At 28.9% G+C, this 26,150-nt stretch overlaps 2 protein-coding genes across 2 annotated transcripts in view; one reads left to right on the top strand and one right to left on the bottom strand.

Moving 5' to 3' along the window:
- LOC101238395 (exocyst complex component 6B) overlaps positions 1 to 26,150 on the top strand; it is a 95,937-nt gene that overhangs the window by 11,591 nt on the left and 58,196 nt on the right. Inside the window, exons 3-8 of the mRNA XM_065793545.1 lie at positions 6,354 to 6,519; positions 6,603 to 6,650; positions 6,824 to 6,914; positions 17,381 to 17,426; positions 17,544 to 17,606; positions 22,090 to 22,171. Coding sequence (XP_065649617.1) covers positions 6,354 to 6,519; positions 6,603 to 6,650; positions 6,824 to 6,914; positions 17,381 to 17,426; positions 17,544 to 17,606; positions 22,090 to 22,171 — 496 coding nt within the window. The remainder of the gene's footprint in view (positions 1 to 6,353; positions 6,520 to 6,602; positions 6,651 to 6,823; positions 6,915 to 17,380; positions 17,427 to 17,543; positions 17,607 to 22,089; positions 22,172 to 26,150) is intronic.
- LOC136077840 (uncharacterized) lies at positions 12,789 to 14,380 on the bottom strand. Its single transcript, XM_065791993.1, has 2 exons — positions 13,581 to 14,380; positions 12,789 to 13,431 (listed from the first exon to the last, which is right to left on the bottom strand). The coding sequence occupies exons 1-2, from the start codon at positions 14,378 to 14,380 to the stop codon at positions 12,795 to 12,797; spliced, it is 1,437 nt and encodes a 478-aa protein (XP_065648065.1). The 3' UTR covers positions 12,789 to 12,794.

The following is a 26,150-nucleotide window of genomic DNA, read 5'->3' as shown; positions in this document are numbered from 1 at the left end:
ATCAGGGCTCAAATTAACGTAAAAAATCTAATCGCGATTTTTTTGTTGCTCATAACCCCTCCTCCACTCCCGCCGGAGGGAGTGGAGGAGGGGTTTATAATATCATGTATAGTCTCATTTTTGCATAAGATGTCATAACATTTACGTTCAGCGGTTGTAAAGTAGCTTTAGTTATAATTTACATTATTACTATTATTATATTGCATTAAATCTAACGGCTGTATTTTTTAAAATCAATGAACTTGATATAATCTTCTTTTAATTAATTATTTCTTTTTCTATTTTATTTACATATTTTAAACTGTTTAAAACAACTAGAATATTTAATTTTCTATAAATTTTTAACAGTAAAAAAAATTATATAAAACTCTAACAAAACAATCTATAAATTTGAAACAGTTAAAAAAACTATTAAAAATGACAAAAACATTATCGTGATAAAATGTTAAAACTTAACATTTTCACGAAAACCCGCACAATCACAAACAAGAATGATAATTAAATTCTTATTAAGTAAGTTTTCTTATCTAAGTAACCTTATTTCCCATTTAATTCCCATGATATTTCTGTCTAATGCTTTTTCATTCAATGTATTTTTTAATAAAAGTTAGCGTTCACTTTTTTCATTCAATAAAATAAAGCGAAAGAAAAATGTGTCTAAATTATATAATAAATATATATATATAATTGAACTCTTCCTGATGATCCAGTAATGGTGAAACTTCAAGTTGAAGAAAAAAGTTAGATAAGTGTTTTTTACTAATTTATTATTGCTCTGTTCTTTAAGAACATTGAGCACTCTATTTGTAAAATACACTAACATAATTTACATATATATATATATATATATATATATATATATATATATATATATATATATATATATATATATATATATATATATATATATATATATATATATATATATATATATATATATATTATAAATGCATACTATACATATGCATTGGCAATCCATTTGATATTATGCTGAAATAGGAAGTTTCAGTACATATATTGACTATTTAGCTGACTATTTAGGGAGAACATGAAAGGAGTGCTGCTATATTGTCTATAAGTTTGGATTGGGGTTTTAAAAAATATATACATATATTGCTATATTGTCTAAAAGTTTGGGTTTGGGTTTGTTTTTGAAAAAAGGTTGGGTTTTGAAAAAAGAAGAAAAAGTCTTCATTTTTTCTTCTTTTTTCAAAAATACTATAAGGAAGTCAGTAAATGTAAACAAAAAAACTCAGTAAATTTATATCTGAAGGGTGTTTTTTTTACAGGTATAGAACTTGAAGTTAACAACACTGTTTTAACTGGCGGCCATTTTGTCAGCTGTCAAGTGATTTGTGTTTAGTTTGGTTTGGAATTTCAATATGAATAGGCTGACGCCTGAACAGTGCTTCCAAATTTGCAAATTTATTTTGAAAACAATAGTTTTGTTCGAAATACATATCAAGCACTACGTCCATATTACGGTCTTAAGGATCTTTTTGGTTTGCATGCTTTCAAAATCCAACTTGGGCAAGAATTGAAGCCACGCGATCACTTTTTTATTTATTTTTTTATTTATAATTCACCTCCCAAGGCCAAGAAAGCCACTACAGATGAGGAGGCAACTTGTGGTTATAACCCTCTCTCAACTCTCTAACTCCGAAACACGAACCTTGACGAACAAGGTCGCTGCGCGGAGAAACAAGTTGAGCGCGGTACTACCAGGGACGTGGCAGGAATCGAACTCGAAACCTCTCGCTTATGAAGCGAGCACTCTACCACTACATCACTACCCACTACCTAGCAAGGCGTACATTCGGTGAATGGGCCCAAAACAAGATTGCCGTCAATCCCGATTTTCATAAGAAAATTTTGTTTAGCAATAAAGCTCACTTTGGGTTAAATGGCTACGTCAATAAACAGAACTGCGGTATTTGGAGTGAAGGCAATCCTCAAGTGCATGTTGAAACACCGTTACATCCAGAAAAACTGACTGTTTAGTGTGCTTTATGGGCTGGTGGAATCATTGGTCCATAAGTCTTTAAGAACGATGTTGGCCAGAACGTAACAGTAAATGGTGACCGCTATGGAGCCATGATTACTGACTTTTTCGTTCCTTGATTGAACAACCATAATGTGCAGGAGCTGTGGTTTCAACAAGGCGACGCAACATGTCACACAGCTCGTGCCACTATCGATTTACTGAAGGAAACGTTTGGTAACCGCGTAATTTCAAGATCCGGGCCCTTGAATCGGCCTCCAAGATCATGCGACTTAACGTAACTTGGCTATTTTCTGTGGGGATATGTGAAGTCGCTGGTCTACACCTATAAGCCCGAAACGATCGGCCACTTGGAGGACAACATTCCCCACGTTATTGTCGATATACGACCACAAATGTTGGAAAAAGTGATTGAAAATTGGATCTCCAGATTAGATTATGTTCGAATCAGCCATGGCGATCATATGCCAGAAATCATATTTAAATTATAATGCCAAAACATTATCTTTTGAATAAAGTCAATTACATGTCATTTTTAATAAAATACCTTGTTTTATTCCATTTCAAAGTTCTATACCTGTAAAAAAAACACCCTTTATATACACTATAGTAGATGTAATTCATTTATTTTTAACAATTTTCTGTGATAGCAAATAGTATTCATTTCAATTATTTTCCATGTAACTATAAAGTTACTATTACTTGTGTACTAACACTTGTTGAGTTTTCATTTTTTTGGTATAATAGTAAAATCAAAAAACATTATGGAGCTATTTTTTGATATTGCTGTTCAAGACCAAATAATTTATTGTGATCTATTTATTACAGCATATTAACTTTTGTTGTTATCATCAGATTTGAAGTTTTGTATAATATATTACATATTATAGCAATATATTAAACAGTCAAAATTTATGAAAATCCAAAAGTATGATATAAAGTATGACCAATCTGTAATAAAACCAAGGTAACCAAGTAGCTAAGAGAATTAAAAATCTTTAATAAACCTTTAAAATTTAAACTCTTGTTACTGCTACTAGGTATTTTCTTACTAGAGAAAAATCTTTAGATATCTTGACTAGTAATATAGACGGTGACAGTAGAGAGTTTTGTTTAGATTAGGGTTCAGAAATTACAAAAAACATTGAAAAGAAATGCTTTCAAAAAAAGATTTCTCCATTTTTATTTCTATTTTTGACAAGTTTTGAAGTTGGGTTTCTTCTGTATTCGAGGTCCTACTTTTACAATGTAATGCAGGTGATAAAATTAGAATATCTAATTTTTAATTGTATCTAATTTTTAGGATAGTTATCAATAATAATAATAATAATAATTAATAAGCATTATGTAATAACAACTAGTATCGTGAAGGTGATACTTCCAGGTAAATTTACAAGTAAATTTACCTGGAAGTAGCGTATATAACATATATCTAGGGAATCCAATACTGGTATACTGGGATACCGAAAACCAGGGTTATTAAATGGCTTAAATACCGGTATTTTGGTATTTAAATGGTTGTTTTTTTATTTTTTATTTTTAGCAATATTTGTTTAGTTCATGTACTTTTTCAAATTGATTTATAATGAAAGTTTTAATTAAGGTATTACAACATTTAAGTAGATATTAAAATGCAACTATTTTTGAGACTTATTTTTAAAATATTTTTTATTCTATCATGTGTTTAAACTCTTTGTTTGAGTAAAAACCTAAATATAAAAGTAAAGTTGTCAATCTCTGATTCATTGACAACTCTGATGAAACTCTTCTCATTATTACTTGACTTATTTTTAAAATCATTTAAATTCCCAGGAGGTTTATAATTACAGGTTGTTGTTTTTATTCTTTTTTGAAACAATCATAAGTGCGTATACTTTAAAGCAATGCGTTAAACATTCTTTAGTTCTTGAGTTCTTGATTTTACATTTATAGTTATACGGTGAGGATCTAAAAGTAAAAAAACGAGTTCACATTTTTACAAATTACAAAATCTTTATATACCTATTTCTTTGATAGTTTTTTTAAAATAATTACCAAGAACAACTTTGATAACTTTAAAAAAATAACATTTTTGAGTTTAAACTTATTTAAATTCATTTCATTTAAATATTAAATGTTTATATCAGTCACATTATGTGACTGATATAAACATTGTGAGGATAAAATGTTACACATATTTACAAATTGAGATAATATTCTAATTTAACCAGTGGAGAGTGAAATTAAAAAGTTTATTGAGCATTCAAAAGGCGGAGATAATATTCTGTTTGGTTTTTCTTTCTCAAAGATGAAAAGGGCATAGTGCAAAGTGTAAGAAGTGCGCAAAAATCATAAAAACAGCAGGTGGCTCAACAAGCGGCCTTCATACACGTTTAAAAACAATGCATGATGTAATATTACAAAAACGAGACGCTGTTGAACCTCTTGGTGAATCTAGTTCAATATCTGATACCCCTCCAAAAATTACTAAATATTTTAAAAAACTGCAGAAGACTCGCTTGCAGTTGTAGGTGTTCTATATAAAAAAGAAACAACCAAAGAAAGAACCTTTTACTTGAATGAATCAATAGACATCGTCTCATATTCAGATGCCGAAGAGCACGAAAACTATGGTGTCTTTTCAAATACATATGAGGAAGGATTAGTGATGGATTATGATATACAAGAACAAGATACAGAAATAACTTATAGTCAAATTGGTCCCCTTATAGAAAAAGTAAGAAAAAATTGTGCAAATATTCAAACGTTCACCATTAAAAAATGAGGTACTACAGAATTATGTAAAGCTTGAATTTTGTAAAAAATACTTCTTAATTGCAGATTCCAAAACTAGATGGAATAGCCTGTTAGCAATGCTCAAACATTTTTACAAACTAAAGTCATGCATTCAAAAATCAGATATAGATTTAAACTTAATATAAACTTTACAGAAACTGATTTTGAAACAGTTTCAGCTACTATCTCAGCACTTGCCAGTAAAGTTAGCCGTTGAGTCACTTTGTTGCATTGATGCTTACTTAATTTCTGCGGATGCAGCATTAAAATTTATGTTTGACAGGCTATGTGAAATTAAGTCATCATTGAGCATAGAATTTATGAGTGCTTTAAAACAACGTATTATTGCAAGAAGAACGCAGTTGTCCGATTTAATTTCTTATCTGCATTAAGGTCTAGAAGATGGCATTAGAAACTCAAACTTATTAAGTTTTAACTTTCCACGTTCATCAAAAGCCAGTAATCTCAATTCACTTTTGGGCATTGTAAATCAGAAGGGACTTTGAAATCAAAGCACTGCTGTTGAAGAACGAGCCCGGGAAATACTTCACTTTAAGGTTAGTGAAGTTGAGATTGACAAAGGTAAAAATTTGAGAAATCAATGAAAAAAGACATGTACAAGGCTATTTGTTAACAAATAAACTATAAAGTTGTCAGGAAACAACCACAACGCGCTGGTAATATAATCAAGTGTCTAAAAAAAGAAATGATTCTCATGATGAAGGTGTGCGAGGAAAATATCTCCAACAGATTTATGATCTTCTTTTAACAATTCGGTCAACTAGAGTTGGATCCAAAAGAGCATTTTCCGTTGCCTGTATTATTTTAAACAAGTTGCGGTGCAAAATGGACGACAAAACTCTGGATGCTCTTTGTTTTTTAAGAGGTTACTTTCATGGAATAAAAGATAAAGATGCTACCAAATAGATCAATAAATTTCATTCTTTTCAAATTTGTGTGATTCTTAAATTTATTTACTTTGCTTTAAAAATTTAAAATATTTAATACCAGTTTTAATACCGGTATTCCTGTATTATATTTTTATAATACCGAAATACTGGTATTGATTTTTGACCAGTATTGGATACTCTAGATATATCATAACATAACCATCGTGAAGGTAAAACTTCCAGGTTCAATTTTATTTGGGTATGATTACTATTGTATTATGGTATTTAAAAATAATATTAATCAGTAAGTTTAAAATTTTTGTAATTTTTATTTTAAAAATTTACCATTAATGTGAAAACAAGCTAGTATGAATGAAAAGATCTTTCTAAACAGCAACAGGTTTTCTAAAATACATGCATGGTGTTAACACCTATAGTTATATTGTTATAAATTTTATTGTAATAAAATTGAGCAAAAAAGTTGGTTTTAGTAGTCATTGTCATATGGTTAAAAATATTGAATAAGTCCAAAAAATGCTTTTCATTATACTTAAGACTTTGAAAAAAAAGATAATTTGACATTGTTTACCTTGGAATTTTAAATAAATAAATCCATAGATATGCCTCATTGATTTATGCTTCAAATTATATGAAGCTAATAGTCAAGTGATTTTTTTCATGTTTAGATCTGTATATGAAGATGATAGTCAACTGGTTTTTCTTCAAAAGCTTGATGATCGTTCTAAGTTATTAGAGAAGGAAATTGAACGTATGTGCAGTTTTCATTATCAAGGATTTGTAGAATCTGTCAATGAACTGATAAGAGTTCGAACTGAAGCTAGTCGCCTAAAGGTTAATATATTGTAGCTTGTTAAAATAATATTGCAAATGCTTGGTACTTAGTTTCATAACTTGTTTTTATATATATTGTTTAGATTTTGCTTAAAAAAGCAAATTCTGATCTTCAAGAGTCTGGTACTAGTGTAAGTCTTATTGTATTGCAAGTTAACATATATACAATCTTATTTAGAATAACATAACATCTTATTTTAACATTAGAAATAATAATAGAAATAATAGTAATGTTTTTAATTATTTTATGATTATGGTTAGCATAATGATTTCGTTTTTTGTGTAAATATATATTTTTTTCAAGCTTCTTTGTAAATTAAAAGATTTAACAGAACTTCGCCTGAGAAATCGCAACATGGTTGACACTATGGAAGTTCTAAGCCTATGTATTCCAGGTATTTTATGATTGCTGTCATGGTGTGGATTTTTTGCTTCTTATACAAAATTTTTTGTCCTTTGTTTTTAAAACTCCAGATAGAGTTATTATAAACTCCAGAGTTATTGTATTTTGTTGACTATATTTTAGTTGACAAAATTGGAGAAATTACCTTATAATAGCTAAACAATAAATGATCATTTTAAGTTATTCTTGTTAATTGATAATTTGTTAATTTTTTTCTTTTTATTATAATTAATAACTTATTTATTTATCAGTTCTGGTTGAATAGTTGAATAAAGTTGATAATAGATAAATAAGGAAACATTCCTATTCTAACACCATAAACTTGTTTTACTTAATTCCAGCATTATATGATCAAGTATATTCATGATTTTATTGACCAGGTGAACAATAGTAAAAAACAGGAAAAAATAAAAATGGCAGGCGTGTTTGAAAAGTTGAAATCATTGATTTAATTATCATTGAATAAATAGAGAAGTATCAGTAATTTATTTTATAAATATCTACTATCGAAGCTCTACAAAGCGCTAATCTGATATTTATTAAAAAATAATTAACTTGGAAATATATAAAGAAATTAGTAGCAAAAATATTTTCAAAAAAGACAAAAAAAATATAAACTTTTAAATTTAAAAGTGAAAATAGTTGCGAATTTAAATTATTACCATTAGTTCTTATAGTTTAGAAGCTTAAAATCAAATCATTCAAAACTTGGAATTCCATTTCATTAAAACTTGAAATTTCATAACTTCAAAACTTGAAATTCTGAACTTTAAAACTTGGAATTCAATCATTTAAAAGTTGGAAACTAGAGATTACTAGGTTGATAGATGCAATTTATTGAACAAAAAGATTGAATCAGATAAGCAGAAAAGAAGAACAAGCAGAGAAACTAAAATATCAAGAAGATTTTTTTACTTGCTATCTCAGATTTTTTTACTTGCTATCTCAGATTTTTTTACTTGCTATTGTCTCAAATAACAAATAAATACTGCGAGTATTTATTTGTTATTTGAGACCTCTTACTTGTTTTTTAGAAGTGCTTGCTTGTTTACTGATTTTTTATTTTATTTTAATTTTAATTTTTTTTCCAACTTTTCAACTACTTAAGTACTAATTGTTCTGGATTATTATAAGTGTATTTACATTAAGTGTACTACCTTTATATTCATCTATCATTACTACTTCCATGATATTTTGGTATGTATATTGGGATTATATTGTTGTTTATATACTCGAATTACTTGTTTTTCTTTTTTAAAGTACTGTTTATTGCTATTTTTATTATAGTTATTGCTATATACTATTTGGTACTTTTTGTTATAATTATTGTTGTATGCTAATATTTTATGTTATGTATTATAGCCACTGCATTATTGTCTCTCATCTCTTTGAATTTATTATTATTTTAAATTAATGTTTACAAGCTATATTTCATCTAACGAACTCCATTTTTTTCTAAAATCATACTAAATATAACCAAATTGTTTACACTCCTAATAACTTATTATGCCATCTAAAAATATTCAATGTAGCTCTCTTTCTGACCTTAAGCTTGACCAAACATTATCGCACAATAATACTAAATTACTATATTCTCTTGAGACTACATCCAAGTTCATGAAGTTCAATTTCAGATCTAATCTTCAAGGTGCTTCTTTACCATATCACATTTATGATCTCTGCAGCTTTATTAGCACTCTTAATATATTACCTGTGGCAATAGGTATTACTGAGTCGAATTTGTATGTAAAGGATTCAAATATAATAAGCATATCTATAAATAGTTTTAACATTGAGCAATGCCCCACTGAGACTAAAATAGGGAGTGCTCTTCTAGATCTAAACTCTAATTTAAACTACATAGTTCGCAATGACCTAAAGATTTACTTTTCCGAATGTCTTGAATCCATTTTTGTTGAAACTATAAAGCCTCACTTAAAAAATATAATAGTTGGTTGCATATATCGACATCCATCTATGAATCAAGACGATTTCACAAATAAATATTTAACTCCACTATTAGATAAGTTAAATATTGAAAAAAAAGTATTTTTCTTATGGGGGGTTTTAATATGGATATACTAAAATATAATGAATCAAATCCTATATCTAGTTACCTTGACTCACTTATTTCTTTTTCATTACATCCTGTTATAATTCTACCAACACGCATAACAGCTAAATCACAAACACTTATTGATAACATCTTTATAACCTTCAATTCATCTGACCATATTTCTGGCAATCTTACTATTTCAATATCTGATCATATGGCTCAATTTTATTTGTATTCCTAGAAAAACTAACCACCCTAAAAAAAGTATATCTTACAGGCAATGCTTCAAAAACTTTAACAAAAGTATATTTATTGAAGATGTTTCCAACATTAACTGGGATCTCTATATTAAAAAAGATGATGATGTAAATCAATCTATCAGTTTTCTTTTAAAGACATTTGAAAAAAAACATATTAGATCAGTATGCTCCATACAAAAAACTAACTAAGCAGCAAATTAAACTTAAATCAAAACCATGGATCAGCAATGGCATACTTAAATCTATTTATTATCTTATATCTTAATACCATTAAAAACAGGCTATATAAAAAGCGCACAAAATGTAAATATGTTAGTACTATAAATGAACTGTTTTCTAAATTTAAGTTTTATAGAAACAGAATCAGTAATCTAGTAAAAGTTAGAAAAAATCCTATTACACAACCTATTTTAGTAAAAACTTAAACAATATTAAGAATACTTGGAAAGGGATACAAGAAATCATTAATATAAAACCTTCCTACTATAGTTTAACTCTCAAACTTAAATTGAAAGAAAATATTATCACAGATCAAACTACTGTATCAAATATATTAAACAACTTTTTTGTTACTATCCAAAAAAAACTTCAAAACAAAATCATACCTTCAACATCCAAGCTTACTGACTATATCAACTCTCCAAATTCTAATACGTTCTTCATTGATCCTGTCACAGAGAATGAAATCTCTAATCTTATTAAAACCACTCTTAGAACTGGAAAAACTTTGGTCCTAATAGTCTTTCTACATTCCTTCTTAAACATATTCCAGACAAAATTTCTAAACCTCTCAGCATTATTTTAAATAACTCGTTTCAAATCAGTTTATTCCCAGATGCTTTCAAAGTTGCTAAAGTCATTCCAATATTTAAAAAAAGGTTCTACATGGATATGTCTAACTACTGACCTATCTCTCTTCTTTCAAACCTAAGCAAACTCTTTGAAAAAGCTATGCATAAGAGGCTCTATGCATTTTTGAATAAATTTAAATGCTTTTACAAACACCAGTATGGGCTTTGTACTAATCATTCCACAACCCACTCACTAATTAAAATTACTGAGTCAATTAGAAAAGCTCTTGATGATAAAAACTTTGCATGTGGTGTCTTTGTACAAAAAGCTTTTGATAACGGGTGATGCGGAAGTTATCGGACAAATCCTAATTTCATTATTTGAACATAATAATTAGTTTTTGTGGTTTTATGCATAGGCATAAACGTTCTATAAAATATAAACTTTATTATTTGAAACAATTATTTAAAATGAGGTTAAATGCAGCTGAACGAGAATCTTTTCGAAAGCGACTAAAAATGTTTTTTGTAAATAAACCTAATATAAAAAATAAATAAATCGTAAATCATTTTGAAAAGAAAGGATTTGCTCGAAGTACAATATATGATAACCTAAAAAGACTTGAAACTGTTCAATCGAATTTCTGATAGAAAGCACCCTGGTCGTCCGACATCCTGGACTAGAGAAAAGAAAGCTGAATTAACGAGACTTGTCAACAATCGAAAAGGGGTCAGTCAGAGAAAAATAGGTATTAAATTCGGTGTAAATCAATCGACAATTGGTCGTCAGTTAAAAAAAATGAATATTAAATATAGAAAACGTAAAAAGATTTCAAAATACACTATAAAACAACAAATAAAGGCAAAGAAAAGAAGCAGGAAACTAGTTAACCAACTCTATATCACAAAATCGCTTCTAGTCATCAATGACGAAAAATACTTTTGTTTTGCAGGGGACAACATGCCTGGAAATTCTGGATACTACACAAACAACAAAAAGACATGCCCAGAAAGTGTTCGTTTTATAGGAAAAGAGAAATTTCCAAAAAAAATTATTAATGTGGGTAGCCATATCTGACTGTGGTATGTCCGAGCCATTGTTTCGCACTTCCAAGGCTGTAGCGATCAATTCATCAATCTATATTAATGAATGTTTAGAAAAATGACTTCTTCCATTTATTCACAAGTATCATGGAGACTTTAACTATTTATTTTGGCCAGATTTAGCAAGTTCTCATTATTCTAAAGATTCTCTAAATTGGATGGACCAATATGTCTATTACGTTGATAAAGAATCCAATCCCCCAAATGTGCCTCAAGCATGACCAATTGAAAATTTTTGGGGACATTTGGCACAGAAGGTTTACGAGGGAGATTGGCAAGCTTCAACAGAACAAGTTTTGATTGATCGCATTAAACTAAAACTACAAGAAATTGATTTAAACTTTTTACAGTCGCATATGAAAGGCGCCAGAGCAAAATTGAGATCAATTGCAGATGGTGGTGTTTTTTTATATAAAAAATTATATATTTTTATTAAAAGATAAATGCTTTATTTAAAAAAAATATAATAGTAGTTTGTTTTTTTATTTATAAATAAGTTATTGACATTTTTATTTTGTCGATAACTTCTGCATCACTCGTTACAATAGATCATTCTATCCTACTCCAGAAATTAGAATATTATGGAATCAGAGGAATACCTCTTAAATGGTTTACTTCCTATCTTCACAACAGATCTCAGTTTGTCTCAGTCAATGGCTTAAAATCTACTTAAATAAAATGTTCCAACGGTGTCCCTCAAAGCTCAGTATTAGGACCACTACTTTTCTTCTTTATATTAATGACCTTAATAACTAAATTAAGTTTGTAACTCCTTACCACTTTGCTGATGATACTAACTTGCTCATTATCAACAAATCTTTAACAAATACATTAAACATGATCTTGCCAATTTATTTCAGTGGCTTCGCTCAAATAAGCTTTCTCTCAACTGTAGCAAAACTGAACAGGTCATATTCAAATATAAAAAAACAAAAATCAATAAAATTTAAACTTTAGATTAAGGGCCTGAAAATCATTCCTGTAAACTCAATCAAATATCTTGAAATTATAATTGATTCCAACCTATCGTTTGTAGGGTAAGGTGGGGTAATCTGAGCCTATTTTTACCTATTTCTGACTTTGAGTTAAAAAAAAACAATGTTTAGGTATCGGCTTTCTGACAAATGATGTCTTAAAATCATGATTGGACATCCTACTAAACAAATTTAACAAAAAACTATTACTTAAAATACAATCAATAAGTCAGGGGAGCCTTTATTCGAAGATGCCTATATAGACCCACATTACCCCACGTAGTGGGGTAATGTGGGTCTACATAAAATATTGGTAGTTCTGGTTTAAAATACTGCTGCTTATGAAAAATCTGACATACATTCTATATGTACGCCCCTTTTTATAGTATATATACAAGGTTTTATTTTAAAAAGTAGTTTTAAGTTGTTTTTTTTTTTAAAAAAAAGTGCATACATACACAGCACAACAATAAAAATTAAAAACTCGATCAAATAAAAGTAAAAAAATGGTGATTTAAAACAGAAATCATGTTTTAATAAAGTGTTTTATATGAAATAACTATTTTTTTGATCACTGCACTTTTATGGTAACATTCATGCTATTTTGGGCACTACTTAGATTTTTTTGGGTATTTCTTTGATACTTCAGTAGAGATAATAGTTTTTTTTGTACATTTTTTTTTTAACTTAGTTTTTTTCCTCTCTAACTTTTTGTTCCTCAAGTAACCGTCGTTTGACTTTCTCATTTGTAAGGAGTTCTCCACATTTTGCTTGTACTCTCTTCCTTTTTTGTTTTTGTTGTTCAATTATTGCTGCTGTTTCTGCAGATACATTAGGACATATGATTGACCTTAAAGCTTCTCGCATAGCTGATCTCGGTGTTTGTATTCTTGGAGATTTAGGGCTATATTGTTCAGGTGATTGATTGAGAAAGTCAATACCTGTTATTCTTCTTTCCATCTTTTCTTTACTTAATGGTGAGATACCTGAACCACGAAATCCTGCTATAGCATTTGCTGGAGAGAGTCTCTGACACAATTGTTTCAATAATCCTGTAAAAGCTGTCTTATCAATATTTTTTTGTTGTGTTTCTCTTGCAAACCGCTTTAAAATTTTTCTCCACTCATTCTTTAATGGTCCAAAGACAGCTACATCTAACGGTTGTAATGCGTGTGAGCAATTTGGTGGAAGACAAATAATTTGGATATCGTTGTCCATGGCTGCTTTTATAGTACCATATGTTAAATGACTTCCATGACCGTCATAAAGCATGAGTATTGGTTTTTGATCTTGGTCAACAAATGGTATGAAGTGCTCGACAAACCTAAATAAAGAATGTATTTACTTCTATTGAATCATTTGTAACGCCTTCAAGAGCAACAAAGGCTATTCAGTGTAAATACATTAATAAAAAAAAGGAAAGAAAAAAAATTAAAATAAAAAAATGAAAATCATAAAATTCAAGTAAAATACCAGTTTTCAAATAGAAAGTCTTGCATCCATCCACTTGCTGTTGCCCCAAAAGCACATCCTGGTGGTCCATTTTCTACCCATTTAGAATACAGATAGCCTTCTCCCTTAAAAACAACAAATGGTGGAAGATATCTTCCATCTGCAGACACGCAGAACAGCACAGAGTACATAGCTTTACCAGAAGAACCAGCCAATTCATAAGCATCTTTGCTTTTTGGATGTACAAATACTCTCTTCGTTAAGTGATTTGTGGAAAGCCCAGTCTTGTCAAGATTGTATATACTACTTGGTACAATGTTATTATTATGAATCACATCAGATAAAATAGTAAAAAATTTATCTACAACTTCATGTGTTAAACTTTTAGCTCTTGAAAATGTAAGTATTTCAGGTCTGCGTAATCGAAGTTTATCAACATGACGCTTCTTAAATGAAATTATCCAATCTTTTCCAGGAATTCCATTTTTAAAAGGAGTTTTCATCCTCATTGTTGTGCAAAATTGACCAACTAAATTACAAATATCAAAAGAATCTAATGGAAGACCATATCTTTGACAATACTGCGCTGCAGCTACAATCATAGTTTCATCATTATCACTCAGCACATTTTTTCGACCTTCACGTTTGTTTGCATTAAATTCTTGTTGTTTTATTCTTCGTCTCAATGTTTCTTTAGGAACAGAACATTCTTTAGCAGCATGATAAATAGTACTTTTTTTCTCACATACTAACACAATTGCTCTTTCCAAACTATCAGCATTGTACTTGGGTTTTATTTTTTTATTATAACATCTTGGCATTTTTTAAATACTTTCTAAAGTAATATTTTTGAAAAATCTGTTAAACTTTTAGTAAAATAAATTAGCATAAATCATAAAATATCACCAAAAAAATATTTTAACACCATATAGGTCTTATATAATATTTTATTTGACCAAGGTATTGTTTCATACAAATAAATACACATGTTTCTTAATATAAACGTCAAAGATATAAACTTCAAACAAGTGTTTAATAGTTCTAAAGAATTATTAACACAAAAGTAGTTAGGTCTGATGAAACTAATAGGTTTATAATGTTACTAACAACAACTTCAATAATATAATTACATATCATAATATTTTATATACATAGACCCACTTTACCCCACCTGATTATATTTCAAATTTTAAACAAACCATGTGCGTTAGTGTCTTACAGGTAAACTTTTCTTAAAATATAGTAACTTTACTTTCAAAATAACCATTTTTCATACGTTTACGCCTTATTTGAATATATTTTCTCTGAAGTTTAAAAACGGAGGAAAAAATGACTTGGTTTATGTATCTAGCATTTTAGCTAAAAAAATGCCGTTTCTAACAGCATAGCAAGGTTATATTTTAAAACTAGTTAGCCTAATATGTTATAACAACGTGGTAAAAATTACAACTTTATACTTAAAGCCATTATCAATATAACAGATAAATATGAATTAGACCCAGATTACCCCGTAGACCCACATTACCCCACCCTACCCTATACCATCTTAAAGACTTAAAATTGAGCAGATCAAATGTAATGCTGGCTAAAGTTCCTCATTATGTCAATCTGGAAACATTATTAAATATATATCATGCCATTTTTGGCTCACATATACGATATGCTTGTCAAATATGGGGACAATCTCAACAGCAAGCAGTTTTAAGGATAAGGATCCCATCTTCAAAACAAAGCTTTAAAAATAATACATTTTCAGAATTCAAATTCAATCCTAATGTGCTTTATCTTATTTCTATGATCCTTAAACTATGTGACCTTGTCCAATTCTTGAATTGCCAGTTCGTCTGGAATCACCAACACAAAAACCTACCGTTTACCTTCAACAATTTCTTCCCAAAAAATACAAATAACCGATACTATATTCGATCAATAGATAATCTGAATCTTGCAGTCTTAAATCATCGTTCTGTTACTTATGGATATAAGTCCATAAAAAACCAAAGTGTTAAATCTTGGAATAACCTTCCCTATGACCTAAAAGCTCTCCATTCAATCTATGTTTTTAAGAGTAACCTATTCCTAATCAAATACAGTTAATAAATCCAAAGATATGTGTATCTGTGTATAAGTGTTTGTGATAAGCGCATGTGAATAAGTGTGAGTGTATATGTATGCATGGATGTGTATGTGTATTTTTGTATATATTTATATGTGTATATATATGTGTGTATGTGTATATAAGTATATATATATATGTGTGTTTGTGTGTATATATATATGTGTGTGTGTGTGTATGCGTATATATGTGTATGTTTATATAATATATACATATATAATACACATATATAATAATATTAAATGTGTATATGTATTTATGTTCGTATATGTGTATGTTTGTATGTGTTTAGGTATGTGTGTGTATGTATATGTACGTGTGTATATATTCGTATTGTTACTGCTGTGTTCGTTTTGTTACTGCTGTGGACAATTAATATTACTATTAGCATTAACAATATATTTATTAGCTTTTATTTGCAAGGTTTTTACTTAGTACATGTACTATTTGTAAACTTCCGTGAATGTAACAACTATTTCAGAATATATGAGTTGATTGATTGTTGTTTGTTTCTTTGACTAATTAAACGTTTTGTTGGATCCAAAAACTGGGCATGCTTTCTACGCAGACTTTTGCGTTGTGCCATAGACTGGAGTTGTGATGCCACTATCTAATAAGGTTTTCTATCTATTGCCGCTTGGTAGTGGTGGTTTCTTTGGTGATTTCCCATTTTGTAAACTCCCATTTTGTGAACTCCCATAAATGATCTACAGGGTTCATATCAAGTAAATTTCCTTTCCAAGGAAAAACATACATGTTTTTTCAGCTAGAAATGCAGTAACACTTGTAGCTGTGTGACATGGTGCTGAGTTGTGCATGAACACATACTTTTTATCAACAAGAGCCTGTTTTCCAGTACTTGCTTGTACTGGTTCTGCTTTATAGCCCCTTCCAAAATGTAGAGCTACCCATACTCTTGGCTGAGATCACATACCACACCATTATGTTTAAAAGATGTTTAACCTTTTCCAAAAAGCAGTCCTGGTGGAATTTCTAATGGGGGTTGTAGGAATAATTAGCTTTTGTCAACTAAAATGTAAAACATTGACACTTTTCAAAAGTAAACCTGTAAAATATTACCATAATTATAAAGATATTATTTTTCAGGGTTCTTACAATATTATAAGTCATATTTACTCTACTCCAGTCTTCAATAGTCATATTCTGGTATTTTCTAGCCCATTACAGTTGCTTTTTTTCAGTCAAACATGGTTTTTTGGTTGGACAACGAACCATTAAATTCTCTTTAACCAACCATCTCGGAACTGTCCTTTTGAAAATGTTGATTCCTTCATTGTTTATCATTGTATTTAGGTGAGCCACACTTTTGGTTTTGGTTTTAAAGATAAATTTCCCTGATTTTACGGTCACTGTTAAGTAGGGATCCTTTTTCATCCACTTTATCTGATGCTGTCTGTTTCTAAAGACAAATTGTAACGATTTTTCTTTGAATTCTGTTCACTAATGACTTTGAAACACTTGTAATTGCTGCTATCTTTCTCTGAGAGTGTGTAAAATAAAGAAGTAAGGTTTGTTTTTTCTTACATTTTCTTGGAGTTAAGTCTTAAGATTTGATCATACAAAAAAAAAAATTATAAGACGTTAGAATCGTTTCAGATTGAAATTACAATCAGCATCAAAGTATTAATTAGCATTATTAAATTAGCAAAAACAAATAAAAAATAGTTTTTTTTATTTTTTTTAGTTTTGGAAATGTATGCAAAGCTTTATGAGCAAAAAAAAAATAAAAGGTTTTTTTTTTTTCTTGTTTTTTTTTTTTGTATGTTTATTGTTACTTTGATTTGTATACATTTTATGTTTTAAAATTTTTTTTATATTTATGTATTTTTGTGTGTCTATTATACTAGATATTACCCAGCACTAAAGACATTAGAACAGCTAGAGCACACCTATCTTGCTAGAATAAAGCAGTGAGTAAAATATTAAAAATATGAGAAATAATTAGATGAACAAAAAATATTTTTTTTTTAATAGTTGTATGTAAATTCATTAAATTGCTATTTTTTACATGGTAAATTTAAAAAAATATTGTTTGTTAAAAAAATCTCAAAAAGTAAGGTATCAAAAGATGCTTTTTTATGAAAAATACATGCCACATAAGTTAACTGTAAGTATTAGATTTTATGCCAGAAATAGTTTCAGGGTTCCTTTGAAATTTATAGGAACTATTTTTTTTTAATTTAATAAAGCAATTGCATCTTAATCTTGATTTTTACCAAGGATTTAATAAAATAAAATCATGGTAGGTTTGGTAGCCAGGGCTGATTAAATATTTTCATAGTTTTTATTGAGGAGGTTTAAAAATACTATAATAAAATTTATTGTCATCATTATAATAATAATCTATTGTTTTAACATTCATTTCTTTGCTGTTGTATAAGTTGTAGTAGTTGTAGTAGGGTGTGTAGGTCGTAGTAGGTTGGTGTCAAATCTCAATTATTTTTTATTACTTAGTATATTCCATAATATTTCATATCATATTCAAAGTGCACATAGTTTTTACAATTTTGAGGTTTAAAATTATAAAAATAAAGTTTTTATGATTAAAATCTTTTTAATTTAAATTTTTACATATTCTAGATTTACGCAAAGGGAAGGGATTTACATAGTATACAAAAAATTCTAAAAGTTATAAGGATTCTATTTAAGTCTTTACAGTCTTGTTTTTTTATAAAAAGTTTTTTTTTACCAATGACCTGTAGAAGCGCAATAAATTAAAAAATTGAAATTTCATTTGGAAATGATAACAGCTATGTATTAAGTTTTTGTTTTATTTTTTACTTGTTGAATCTTATTATTGATTTAAAAAAAAAATTATTTAAAGAAAATAATTAAAAAAAAAAAAGTGTTTTAATTTAGCAATGATGTTTTTAATGCATAGACATTATCTACTATATCTTTTAAAAAATATATAATTTGTAATGAAAATGTATGATAGACTTTTGGTTTATTATTTGGTTTAAGCATAAAATTATTAACAAAATATTTTGTACAAATTTATAATTTTATTATAAGTTCACTAAATTCAAACATTAAATTTTGTGTTTCAAAATAAACAGAAAAAAATACTGTACATAATAAGGTGTGTACATAATAAGGTGGTTTGAAAATACGAAATTAAAGTATCAAATTTTAATATCTTGAATAGCTTGCCATTTTGCATCCCTAATTCACATAAAAAAAGTTATGAGTCTTAAAATTGATTCTGAAATGCCTCATATACAAAATTTAAAATGGCCACAACACAATATTAAAAACACAGTGAATTTTATAATATCACATAATATATTTAGAAACTAAGCTCTAATCTAAGTATTATCTACAAATTTATATTTTCTACAAAAGATTATTTAATATAAAGTTAATATCATAATTAAATGAATAAATAAATGTAAGTTGTAACCAGTGTGGAAATAAACAGCAAATTTTTTGTTTCTACATCATATGTATAAACAAAAAAATTTTCTGTCACTATAATATTTTTAAATATTTATTGATACTTTTATATCTTGAAATAAGTACTTGGACTATATGTAAATAATCTGTGAATTGTGGACTATATGTAAATATTCCGTGAATCATAAAATATATTTTTCAAAATACATTTGATTTGATTTGTAATAGATGTTTGATACTGTGTGAAATTAATATAGCTAAGGAATTAATCTTGCAGACATTAATCTCTTGCCGACAAAAACCTTAAATTAAGACAATCACAATGTATCACATCTAATTCACCAGTGTACTTGCTACAGACTTACCTAAGTATGAATATTTTGTGTAATGTTGTTAAAGCATGAACTAAAGCAAACATAGCAAAAGATCTAGTTATTTGAAAAAACTAGTTTTCAAAGTCAAAAGAATTTGGGGAAAAGTGTCTATAGCAGTCATCTCATACTTATGTCTCACAGATCAACAACAAGTATAAAAATATACTGAATCCTTTTAAAAGTCAACAGATGTATGTCAAGTATCAAATTATTCTTCACAAATTTCAAGATGAAAATAAAAGCAACATTTTTAATAATGCAGCATACAGTTGTGAATTTTCAAGATGTTGTTGGGAAAAGTTGTACAAAGTATTAACAGCAAATATTGTTTTTTTTTGCAAAAAAAATGCCTATTTTCCGCTAAATTTCTCTGAGACAGAGGGGTAACGTCGCCAAAATTTTTTCCCTAGAATAGTCCCAGTAGTGGCACATGTATTTTTTTAAGCATATCTAAATATTTGTCCCAGCAAAATATACCAACAGACAACCTAGTTACCAGTAGGATGTGATGATACTAACACAAACAGTTGAATTTGGAGAATTATTAGGCTACTTGAACAAAATTGGATTTTCCATTACAATTTCTGGTGTGTATGTTCCATGGTAATTAACTATTTCATTTATTACAAAATTATTAAAAATCATTAAAGTTTTGCTCTTGTATACAGCAAACTTAAAACCTTCAGATAATTGCAAATCCTTGCAACATAGATTGTAAATTTTGATGCACCAATGTAGTTTGAGATTAAAACATATCAAAACTTTGTGTGAAAATCATGGCACGTGCTGAATTCACTTAAATTATCTTGATACCTTTAATGAATGGAAAAGTGTTTTATTTATCCTGTTTTTTAGAGAAATGTTTATTTTTCTCACCCTGAAAATCTGCCTCTCTCTCATTACAGACAAGCATCAACCTGTTTGTGAGCTTTGAATTTATTGAATTTCGAAAACAAAAGAAATTCCAAAGTCATCTATTCCACAATTTTAAGTGACAAATCTAAATTTTGTATATGATATGTACAAGTTAATTGGTTAATAAACAATAAGTATTACAAAGCTGCTATTGTAACTGACATTACAAATGAGCAACTGAAAGTATTCCTGGCATATCATACTCCACCTATGTCAGATTTTTCAAAGTGTCTATGTCCTACTCAGTCAGTAGAGAGATTTGTGATATTAGTAACTGATCAAAATCAGCAGGTTGAAAATCAAGACTTTTTAATCTAGGTTGATTAATCTAGATTAATCTAGATTAATCTAGGTATTTAATCTAGATTAATCTAGGTTGAAAGTGCGTTCAATTATGCAGACATTCAACACTAAAGGGGACATCCATGAAGTGCGTATGCAGTATAACCACTGATTTACGCTTTCGAAGACCCCCCCCCCTCCCCGCGTACGTATGCATTTTTTTTTTTTTTCAAAATTAACTCGATTTCTTTTTTCTCTCATTATTTATAAAATCAAAACTGTGTTTTTTTTTCTGGCTGAAGTCAGAAAAAAAACACAGTTACACACATGAAATTCAATGTTTTTAAAAAAAAAAGAAAATCAAGTTTAGGAGAGATAGTCAAACCGCGTACATACTCACTGTCTTTAACACCCCTTCCCCCCCCTGTACGCATTTATACACTTTTGGAAACCCCCCCTCCCCCATACCTATAAACGTACTTTATGGATGGCCCTAAAGCAGAATTGCTTGTTAAAAAACTTTTTTTGTGTGTGGCAAAATTTTTCAGCAAAAAGCAGACATTTTGATTATAATGGTGTCCATTTTGGATTTTGGTCATAAAAACTTAGAACACAGATTTGTACATAAAAGAATGCTTAAAGAAACGCTTTTTAAAATATATTAAAATGCATGATATGCAATATTTTCGTCTGGTTGAAGATGCCTCTAGAATGGCATGAACAAAATGGTATTGCATTTTCATCGAAGGAAACACACCCTCCAAATTGTTATGAACAGCAAGTTATTGAAAGTTATTGGTCAAATGTAAAAGGAATGTTATTTAGAAGCAAGAAATTAAAGACATTAGTTTCAAATAAAATTTTTAGGAAAAAGCAATATCCAGCAGATGATGTCAAGTACTTGTCTAAGCGTCCAATAAAACATATAAAAAATTATTGAAATAAATAATTCAATTAGCTGGATTGTGTCAAAAATTACAAAAACCAGTTAAGTAATTTTCAAGTAATTAACAATTAAAGGAATTTCATTATGTTCAACCAATAGTTTACATATTAATACAATAATGTAAATTAATTTGGTATAGACTTTTCACATTACAACAGAAATTATAAACTGCAGAAAAAATAATTAAAATAATTATTTGATTTATAATAGTTACTGATATATCAATTTCATTGATGTTTTTTAAAATAACTAATATTATATACTTAATTAAGGAGCATATAAAAAACAAATAACTATAAATGTGTGATATATATAATAATATATAATGAAAATAGTATGTAATAATTTTATAATATAAAAAATACTTTGTCAGGAAAAAATGTTTTGCTTCTTCTTTGACACTAATAAAAAAATACAGAAGGGTAACAAAATATAAAAATAATAGATCTTCTTATAAACTCTGTCTATAAATTTCTTTAGTTTTCGATTTGCTGAACTGATGATAAGCAAGTTACCATTTTTTCGAGATAGTATCAAAGATGCTGCAAAAGAAGACTTGATGGTAAAATTTTGTGCACTTTTCACTGCTCTTTTTTAATGTTTTCAGTTAAAGTTATTTTTACTTCAGATCAGTCCAATATATTTTAATGAAATTAAAAAAAAACTCTGATCTTATTTAATGTCTTATTTAATGTTTTCGAAAAATAAAGTAATTTGTTTTCGAAAGTTAACTTTTTATTAACCAAGGGGTTAATAAAAAAGTGTTTTTTTATGGGTATTTTTGTTCCAATTTTTAAATCATGTAATGTGTATCTCAAATCAAAGTTTTTTTAATTTAGAGGCTAGGTGTAAAAGATTGGCATAAATATATCAAAATTCAGAAAATTTTAATAAATTTCGTCAATTTTCTGATTTTTAAATAAAGAATAAGAAAGGAGAAATATTTTAAACTGAAACATAAGACTATAAGTAAATATGCTGTGTCAAATATAAGCTTGCAACAGAAGGAAGCACTCTTTTAGTTATAGTGTATAAGACTTTCAGTGTATAAAGACTGGTCACTGGTCATTAGCCAAATAACAAGAGAAACTCTTTTGAATTTGTAGATAAGTTTTAATCAAAATTGTGCAGTGTTAGGAATTGTAAAGGTATGAAAAGATGTTGCAAAATCAGAAATACAGGAAAACACCAGATGTTGGTGTTGCAATCATTCAATTGAGAGAGTTGCTATATTTTTTTGAAAAAGTTTTATTTTGTACAGACCTATCTATGTTATATAGTAATATGTGTTCTTTTACAATAAGTATACTGTGATCAACAAAATGGTCATACTAGTTATAATTTGAAAGAAAAGAATCTCAAAGAATCACAATCGAAAGAATGTAGAGGAGAGTCATCGCAATCTGAAAACGCTTTTCCAATCCAAAGTTCATATAAGTTTTTTACTAAAATATAGGTTTACAAAAGATTATGTAGCAATTGTGATGAGGCAATCGATAAGAAAGGAGTTCCATAGACTTTTGGATCATTAGAGATAAGTTTGAAATATGCCAATTAAATAAAAAGTGTCATATAGATTTTTTTAAACAAACTATATCAAGACAAAGGAATTTTGTAGTATTATATCATACAGATACAATATTATAAAATGTTCCATGCTTGTTAAATAAGAAATTGTAGAAGTTATCAACACCATTTTATTACCTGAATACCATCTCTATAAATAAAATTTAAGGAAAGTTGTTAATACAAATCTCAAAGTCTCTCTTGAAAATAAAGTTTTACCAGGCATAACTATAATGATAGTGCCTTAAATGGACCTTAAATTTGTTTTCCAATCTGGAATAAGTTAAGTTTAAGTTTAAGTAAGTTTCTATATTCAGTAATTAATTTCTTTAACTACATGTCAAAAACGTCCAATGTTTTTAAAAATAAAATTGTCTTAGTCTTGAAATTAAGAAGAAGTGCAGCACAAGGCAGCACCAGCACCATGCACTTCTATGCTGAAGATACTCAGTTGTCATCTGGTTGACCATTTATGTTACTCGGCTAATGCTTTTATGCTTTTCTGGTAAGAAAGTTTTTGAAAGTATTTGTTGACAATGCGTTTACAGTTTTGGACAGTAAAGCATTTCAATCATTTACAACACAGTTTGTGAAATTATGGAATCGTTCAGCACAGTTTGACACATTTCATTTTTCCAGCTGAATTTTGTCGTTGCGTAGATCATAGTGCGAAGTAGCAGACACGGTTATTTGTGGGTTGTAAAAGTCAACTTTTTTGAAACCATATATTGTTTTACACTGTGTAAGATCTCCACTTTTCCTTCTTGTCTTTAGAGTGGTTAATTCGAGAATGTTGAATCTTTCTTTGTAAGAAAATATATTGCGATTGAAGGAATTAATGAGAAATTAAAGTAATTATTTTTTTACCTGTTCATATTTTGATATTATCATAATAGTGTAGTTATGGCAACCTGCAGGTCAAGTGACTAGGTTTTGGTTCCTGACCCCATTTAACCTAAGCCTTGCTTAAATTTTTAATTAGCAGCCAATAAATTTTTTTTGTAAGAAAGATGTTTAAGCTCAGTAGATACTTTAGTTGCTCTGCGCTGGATTTGTTTGAGTCTTTTAATATCGCAATTGAGATAAGGCGACTGTTCTTGGATAGCAAGTTCTTAGTGTGGTCTAGTATAAATAGTATAGAGCTCTTTCCAAAAAACATACCTTATGACATTTGGAGCTTTCAAAGCATAATGTTTGCTTTTGATGCTGCTAAATCAACCTTTTGTTTGACTTAGAGGTTGTCTGAAACAAGCAAACCGAGGTCATGTTCAGTGGTAATGACTTGTTGTTGATGTGTATTAGCTTTTTTTTCTGTTGTGTAGTTGTGGGTAGAATTTCTTTTTTCACCTACATGCATCACTTTACACTTGTCTTTGTTGAATAGCAAGAGCCATTTTTTTGACCAGTCTACTGCTTTGTTGATGTCATTTTGCAAGAAAACAGCATCTTCACTTGATTTAATAACTCCAATAATTTTACAATAATTAGCGTATATTTTGATATGGTTAGTGATATTATCAGAGAGATTGTTAATAAAGAGAACAAACAGTAGTGATCCAAGCACTAAAAAATTTATTAGAGGTTAACTTTGTAGTAGCCTGCTTGCTGCCTAACACTCTTCTATTTGGATTCATGGTAATCAATTACAACTTGCTGCTCTCAATTTGTGAGCCATTGTTTGATCCGATTGATTAATTAAATCTACTTGAAGCAATATCTCTCACTTCAAGTAGGTTTGTGACTTGGTAATAACATTTTGGCTGTGGTTATATGACCATTTTCATCTTCTTGTGATTCAACTGTGTAGTTGATGACATGTTGTTTATGTTTCACGTGGTTGAGTAGTCTTTTGGGATCAGCCTTGAAACTACTGGCAATATATCTCTTGTAGTTTGCTACTGCTTCTTTTACAATATTACGCTTATTTTTGAACGATAGTTTATACTCCTTCTTAATTGCTTTGTGAGTCCAAATCCCAGTATTTTGCCAAAAGGCAAGTTTTCTCAAAGTAGTCTGCTGGAGTTTTGATGATGTCTGTCAGGACTTTTAAAATCAAAGTAGCCTTTGATAAGGCAGTGTGCGTGACCTTGTTCAGTGCACATCAGGTTTCAGTTTGAGGATTTGATTGAGTTTGTTAGTTATGATTAAGTCTAACTTGTTTGTGGGCGGATCATTTCTTGTCTTTCAAAATGTAGGGTAGGTGGTAACTTGCAGTTCCATTAAATAGAAGCGAGATTTTTCATCTCTTTAATGATTGCTCTTGATAACGGTAACTGTTGCAAATCCTTCACCTAAGTCTATTTCTTCCTATTTAAAATGGCTCCAATTAAAATCTCCATAAATTAACATTGAAACACTTTCAAGTGAGGAAAGATTTTGTTTTGCAGCTGTGATGGATTTGATTATTTTGTTTAATGATGTGTCATTGTGGTTGTAAGGTCTGTACATGCAGCCTAGAAAAATTGATTTGGAACCGCATTTATGATGCACTATGCTTGCTCAATTTTTTAGGAGTTAAGTTGTTTGATATTAGTTTCGGCTGTTGCAATACCATTTTTATGGCTATACTTCCACCTTTTTGACCTATATGATTGCTACCAGTGAGTTGTGTATCTAATGTCAGTAAACCTAGTTTCTGCTCAAAATTGTAAGTGGGAGCTTCTTTTTTATTGCTGTTAAAAAAACATGTGTTGTTAGCCCAGAATCTTAGTTGTTCAAGTTTGGTATTTTTGTTGCCACAGTTTTAAAGTGAACATGCTGACTGTCTGTAGGAAGTGATTTTTTGAGATTGATAGAGGGGCTGATGAGTTTTATGCATTTGATACTTTGACCTTAATTTACTTAATTGACCTGACCCCCAATTTAAAACTTTGGAATGCATTGAAACTTTGCGAAGGTTTAGAAATTGTTATTTATTATTAACAAGCTTTCTAAATTTAGTTTGTTTAAGTAGAGGGTGGTTTTATTCGTTTTTT

The sequence above is a fragment of the Hydra vulgaris genome, chromosome 03 (assembly GCF_038396675.1).
Source record: "Hydra vulgaris chromosome 03, alternate assembly HydraT2T_AEP".
NCBI lineage: Eukaryota > Metazoa > Cnidaria > Hydrozoa > Anthoathecata > Hydridae > Hydra > Hydra vulgaris.
This window is presented reverse-complemented; position numbering and strand designations above follow the sequence as displayed.

Coding starts and splice junctions, on each gene's coding strand:
- LOC136077840 (XM_065791993.1), bottom strand. CDS start 14,380: ATGCCAAGATGTTATAATAAAAAAATAAAACCCAAGTACAATGCTGAT. Junction 13,432..13,580: donor GACTTTCTATTTGAAAACTG/GTATTTTACTTG, acceptor TTCTTTATTTAG/GTTTGTCGAGCACTTCATAC.